General features: G+C 50.4%; 1 protein-coding gene and 1 non-coding gene across 5 annotated transcripts; one reads left to right on the forward strand and one right to left on the reverse strand.

Annotated features, from left to right (window-relative positions):
* LOC116580405 lies at positions 1–135 on the forward strand. The gene has a single exon (XR_004281643.1). It is a non-coding gene; the product is annotated as a U4 spliceosomal RNA (small nuclear RNA).
* A 79-nt stretch (positions 136–214) lies between these two features.
* ZNF772 (zinc finger protein 772) lies at positions 215–6,371 on the reverse strand. 4 transcript variants are annotated; one of them, XM_032324767.1, is made up of 5 exons: positions 6,088–6,371; positions 5,456–5,494; positions 3,721–3,841; positions 3,258–3,365; positions 215–2,645 (listed from the first exon to the last, which is right to left on the reverse strand). In XM_032324767.1, the coding sequence occupies exons 1-5, from the start codon at positions 6,163–6,165 to the stop codon at positions 1,501–1,503; spliced, it is 1,491 nt and encodes a 496-aa protein (XP_032180658.1). In that variant the 5' UTR covers positions 6,166–6,371; the 3' UTR covers positions 215–1,500. The 4 variants fall into 4 exon arrangements, with proteins under 4 accessions (XP_032180658.1, XP_032180657.1, XP_032180660.1 ...); XM_032324766.1 differs by having other exon boundaries at positions 3,721–3,847; XM_032324769.1 differs by lacking the exon at positions 5,456–5,494.

Consider the following 6,371-nt stretch of genomic DNA (forward strand, 5'->3'; position numbering starts at 1 on the left):
AGCTTTGCGCAGTGGCAGTATTGTAGCCGATGAGGTTTATCCGAGGCACAATTATTGCTAATTGAAGAAAATTCTGGGAAATTCAAATAAATCTACTGTGACAGAAAGCAAGATGAATGGTTGCCTGGGAATGGGTAAGGGGCAGAGGGATTGTGGGGCACATCAGAAAACTTGGCTTCACAGGTGCAAACATGTATCAAAACTTATCAAACTGTACACTATAAATATGTGCATTTTATTGCAGAAAATGCTTCGACTGATTGCTCTGACAGTGACTGTAGCCATAAGAGACACAAATATGGGAATCCTGAGAATTTCTGTAACCTCGTACCAAAGCCATAGTGATGGAAACATGTGGATTTAAGTTTATTAGAGTCACACTCCCTGTAGTTTGCTCCCAACTCCCTATTAATCAGTATCTGTGCCAGTTTATGATTCCTACCAAGTCTTTTTAGGGGACAGTGACATCTGCTTATTAAATAATAGATTTCAGGGGCACTGGCAGGTCCCAGGGGTCAAGTTCTCCTCAAGAGAATATGGGACTATGAAACTCCCTCTGGGACAAGGGAAACAATTCATACTGCCCCCAGATACACCAGAGGCTGTCACAACTGCCCAGTGTTCAGGGTGACCATGATCACAAATCTCGGCATATAGGTCAAAAGATTAGGCCCACCAAGATTAGTATTCTTTCATAGAAGACCTTGAGCAGTAATGCAAGTTAGGCTAAAATGAAAGATGTTCCTTGCTTGCCATTCTGCTAACACCACTGAGACGCAACATTTGGCACTCTCACAAAAGCTCTTCCTCCCTTCACACTGGCAGACTCCAATTCTGTTTTCAATACAACACAGAGTGAACGGAATCCCCAAAACTATAGTTTAAAAAGTAAGTCATTTGTTGCAAAAACAAAACATGAGACAGACAACTCCTAAGGTAGGTGACTTGAAGACTGCACAAATCCATCGTGAGTGCAAAATGAGACCAATGAAGTCCATGAAAAACAGAAACCTTCTCTGCAAGCAGCCAGCAGAACAAAGCTTGCCACCTTCTGACCAAAGTTAGGTCGTGTATATGCTTATACCAACTGGTAGTGGAGATGGCAGGAAGGAGTGTGGATTTTTAATGGGCTCCAGGTACTGATGATTCCCTCTGGGGAAGGGAGGAGGAGCAGAGGACTGCCTATTAGAACATGTTGGGGTGACTTGTGCACAATGTGGGATTCTGCCATTCCATACATGGCTGGTTTTTTGTTTTCTGTTTTTCCAGAGACACGGGCAGTGACAGAATTCTGGCAAGGCTTCTGGACAGGTTACAAAGGGCAACACTGCACCAGAAAGCTCCCACATATGTTGCACTCAGAACAATCTCCTCAGGGTGGATGTTTAAATGTTATGAGGTTCAACTTCTGGCTGATGGCTACTCAAGAAGGCTAATCTCAGAGCTTCTCTTTGCTGTCAGTCACCAATGGAACAAGGAAATGGTGTATTCCCTGCCATCCTAAGGCCTTTCTCCAGTGTGAACTTTCCAGTGTCGGATGAGGGAAGCTCTTTGCCTGAAGGCCTTCCCACACTCACTGCACTTATATGGCCTTTCTCCAGTGTGAATTCTGTGGTGTTGAACAAGTACATGTTTGTGGCTAAAGGCTTTTCCACAGTCAGTGCACACATAGGGCTTTTCACCATTGTGAACTCTCTGGTGTGCAATAAGGTCGGAGCTCTGGCTAAAGAACTTCCCACATGCAATGCACTCGTAGGGCCTTGCTCCAGTATGAACACTCCAGTGTTTAATGAGTCTGTATTTGTGACCAAAGTACTTCCCACATTCGCTGCACTCATAAGGCCTTTCTCCAGTATGGATACTCTCATGCTGCACAAGTGTGGATTTGTGGCTATACGCTTTCCCACATTCACTGCACTTGTAAGGCCTCGCTCCAGTGTGAACTCTCTGGTGTACAATAAGGTTGGAGCTATGATTGAAAACTTTCCCACATATGCCACACTCATATGGCATTTCTCCAGTGTGGATTCTCTGGTGCTGAGCAAGTATGGGTTTGCGGCTGAAGGTTTTCCCACATTCGCTGCACTCATAAGGCCTTTCTCCAGTGTGGACTCTCTGGTGCTGGACAAGTGAGTCTTTGCGGCTGAAGGCTTTCCCACATTCATTGCACTTGTAATGCCTTTGTCCACTGTGAAAGGCACCCACACATTTGGTGTTACTGTTTGGCTTCCATTGACTATGAGGAGCATGCTGCTGGAAAATATTTGAGCTAGTTGGGAAGTCCTTATAACTCTTCCCTGTCGTACAAGGGATCTCCAGTGGTTCGACAGGGGAGCTGCTCACAAACAAGGGGCTGCCCTTGCCCCCTCTGAAGTGCTCCTCTCCACTGTGCTGCTTCTGGTGGTGAAGGTTTGCAATGAAGCAGAATTGTTTCCCACATGCCCCACACATGTACGATTTCTGCTCAGGGTGTGTTCCCTGGGGCTCAGCCACATGCAAAATGTCTCTCAAGACCAAGCCACATGTCTCACAGAGGTGGGCCTTCTGGGTAGAAGGACGTGCCTTGGGAGTCCTGACCTGTGACACTCCCACAAAACTGTTCTGCTCAAAAGCTATCTCCTCGTCCTCCATTCTATGCCAACAACCTGAAAGCAGACAAATGTACAGGACAAGTACAAATTAACACTGATGGAAGGGGTGGCCTTATTACATATGCGCGTCTAACCGAAGTTAAGATCAAGGTCACAGGAATGCCGTCAGAACAAGAGGCCCAAGCTCAAGCTGAGTAAAGGGCTGCGTGCAGTAGTTGGCATCTAAAGATCACAGAATGGGAAAGTCTAAGGGGGAAAAAAAGAAAGTAAAAAGGAATGGAAGAGGCCTTGACTAGGAGGACAGGGTAAAGTCTGTGGGGTACAACCCAGGAAGAACATTCCACGGGGGGACAGGTGAGAGCTGTGCAGCTTGACTACTGACGAGCTACCACTGAGCAGCTGGTATCTAAGGGCAGTTTAGGGCATGTGCACATCTCACGACACACAGAGTATAAGCCAATGTTGAGGGGCACTGCAGAGGAAGCAGTGGAGAGGAACAGGTGAGCTATGGAAGCTGAGGTGGGGAACAGTCAGAGGCCAAAGGTCAGAGCATAAGACAAGTGTGTACATGGGAAAGTAAAGTGTGGGAGAGAGGTTAGGGAATGACAGGAACACAGTCCCAACATCACATCCTTCCCCATTCCCATTCCCCAGGGCCACACCCACCCTGAGCTTCTCCAGTCCTGGCTGGAGTAACATCTGCCCAGTCAGACATCCAGGTCTTGCTGCCCAGCTCCAGGGAGGGAACCCCATGGGACATGGAAGATTCATCTCCTAAAGGGAAGACAAGACAGGTAAATGGGCAGCACTGATTTGGGTAACCCACCACTCAGAGAAGAAAACCAAGTATTATAAAATAAACCTCAAAGTAGGGTCTTGCACAAATATCTCAGTGGTCTCAGCCAGCAGTGACCACTCTGGTCCTGCAGTTCCTGACCCAGACAGGCTGCTGCAGACGTTAGATAGAGGGAGGGGCCAGAAACTGGGGGACATGGGCTCATGGATCTGGACAGGGCATCCCGGCAGGGAGAGAACAAACTCTGTTAACAGGAAGGACTAGACTATCCTTGGGAGATAGGGGAGCAGCAGAGCCCAATATAGGACGCTGGGGTGGGTGTGAGGGACTTACTCAGCGAGGCCATAAGTGCAAAGTTCTCCAGCATCACATCACGGTACAGGCATCTCTGAGCCTCATCAAGGAGACCCCACTCCTCCTGGGAGAAGTACACAGCCACGTCCTCAAAGTTCACCTGTCCCTGCCACAATGGGGAGAGCCAAGTCCATGAGTAGCCTCTCTCCCAAGGACACCCATCCAGGCCCCCACAGATGTCCCTCCTGCATTTCTTCCTACCTAATTCCTCAACTCAGGAAATATAGGGAATGGATGCCAATGGTGTCTGCACTCTCCTAACCATGCCTTTGTTATGGTGCCTGCCAATAGCAACCACAGGCAGGTGGTCAGAGAGGCACCATCTAACCTCTGGGCCCAGCCTGCAGGACTGCTCTGTTCTCCCCATCCCCCACCCCCACCTCCTGACAACCAGTTCTCCTGGGGCTACTAAAATCATGCTACCCCACAACCAAAGTTGGGCTCACCTTTCTCCTTTAGGCCCCCAAAACCAAGACCCAGGAGCCATCAGTTCTCACAACTTTTCAGGTGCACAAAATTCTGGATCCAACTCTGTCTCACAACTCTGGCCCCCCACCCAGTCACTGGCCTCCACCATCACCTTCCTGGCTCACTAACTGCACTGCATGGCACATTCTTCCTCTTAAACCTGCCTACACACCACCTGCTACTTTTTGGATGTCTCCATCATGAACCCCTCCACAGAAGTCCAGTCCTGCGTCCAGCAGCTCACCTGATGCCTCCACTTGGTGTTCTCTGGAACATCTTTTTTTTTTTTTTAAATATTTATTTATTTGAGAGGCAGAGAGAGACAATGAAAGAGAGAGAGCATGAGAGAAGAGAAGTCAGTGGGAGAAGCAGACTTCCGCTGAGCAGGAAGCCTGATGCGGGACTCGATCCCGGGACTCCAAGATCATGACCTGAGCCGAAGGCAGTCGCCCAACCAACTGAGCCATCCAGGCGCCCCTTCTCTGGAACATCTTAGACTCTTCACATAGGCAACAAATTTAAAATCCTAATATCCAATCTGAGTTATGTCTAGCACTGATTTGCCCATCTCTGCTGACGGAGCTTCTACCCTTCCAGCTAATATAGGCTAAAACCTTGGGGTTCTCTCTCTCACACATGAAAAAAAAAATCTGATCACACTTCTCCCACCTACACAGCTCCCCTCTGGCCCATCCCTTCCTACCACTCACCTGGAATGTTGAAGCAACCCCCTCCCCGGTTTCCTTGTGTACACCAGAGCTCCTTCTACCCTCACCACACAGTCTGTTCTCCACTTGGCATCCACAGGGTGCCTGTTAAAACCTGGAGCAGACCACCTACCTCCTCCACTCCATACCCCCATGGCTACACAACTCTCAGAACAGAGGCCTAGCTATCAGCTGGTCTAGACCTGACTCCTGGCAACCTGCTCCTGATTCCTACCACCCATGGGCGAGACCTGCTGTTTCCTGAAAACTTCCATCTCAGTCTCTCCTCCAAGTACATGCACATGTTAGTTCCTGTACCTGGAACAACTCTCCACATCTTATTCCAACAGTTACCCAAAATGAGAAGCTTTCTATATAACCCCTGGCCTGGGCTCAAAATCCTGGGCTGGAGACCTCTCCAGGGTCCTCAGACTCAAGAGCTGAGAGAGTATAAGAAGAGTGCTGTATGATACCCAAATCCTGGAGACCAGGTGGGTGGGGGGGTCAGATGGCTGAGAGCACAGACACCCTTCCCTCACCTGTACAGGGTCCATAATTACTTCTGAGTTCATCGGAACCTGTGGGAAGAGGGAGACTGTGAGAGACAAGCAAGCACGAAGGAGCTCATGCCTGTCCCCTACTGCTGACCAGGCGCAAATACCCGGGGCTAACTGCCTACCTTCTGTGCCTAGGTCTTCAGGCCACCTGACAGTTGTGTTACCTCGGACTAGGTCTCTCTTTCTGTGCCTCACCGGCCGCCTCATCTCCTAACCTTGTCTGTCCGTTCCACAAGCAGCCTATGAAATACTTTTAAAAGCCTTCAGATGAACCCTCTATAGCTCCCAGCACGCTCACAGTGACGTTAGAGCTGCTCCGGCTGACACCGCAGGTCTAAGTCCTCCTCACACTCTAATCCTTGCACACACCAAGGCTCCAGGTTTCCCGAATGCTCCGTCTGTGTCGCCTTCCAAGCCTCTGCATCTGCTGGCCCCTCTGTCCGCGACGTCCCTCCACACCCCGCCACACCGGCGATCAGAAATGGGGCCCAACCAGGGGCGCCCCTGCTGTCTAGACACAGGGGCCTAAGCGGCAGCGCCCTGAGGCGGCTCTCATTCGAGGGACTGCGTTTAGAAACGGAGGTCGCGCGAGGACCCGAGGGCACAGCACCCACCTGCGTCGGGTCGGTCAGCGCGACCGCGGCCACCGGAACCTGCGGACCGGGGAAGGCGCGCGGAGGGGAGGGGGTCATTAGCGGTCGACAGGTGCAAGGACCCGATCCTCAGGTCCGCCTCTGTTCAGGGGAGACAACGCCTCCTCTCGCGTTTGCCTTCTCGTGTCACTCAGGCCTGACAGCTGTCTGGACACTGACCCGGTAGGTTAATCTAAAAACAAACAACATGTCGGCTCAGTAGGGGAACGGAAGTCTCTCCCTGACATCTCCCGCACCAACGGAAA

This window comes from Mustela erminea, chromosome 19 (genome assembly GCF_009829155.1).
Source record: "Mustela erminea isolate mMusErm1 chromosome 19, mMusErm1.Pri, whole genome shotgun sequence".
Classification (NCBI taxonomy): Eukaryota; Metazoa; Chordata; class Mammalia; order Carnivora; family Mustelidae; genus Mustela; species Mustela erminea.

Bases quoted from the DNA above. Each gene is read 5' to 3' on its own strand.
- ZNF772 (XM_032324766.1), bottom strand. From the start codon at position 6,165: ATGACCCCCTCCCCTCCGCGCGCCTTCCCCGGTCCGCAGGTTCCGGTG. The intron at 5,495-6,087 runs GTGGGTGCTGTG...CTCTTCCCACAG, and splicing joins CGCTGACCGACCCGACGCAG to GTTCCGATGAACTCAGAAGT. The intron at 2,646-3,257 runs GTGGGTGTGGCC...GTCTGCTTTCAG, and splicing joins CAGGACTGGAGAAGCTCAGG to GTTGTTGGCATAGAATGGAG.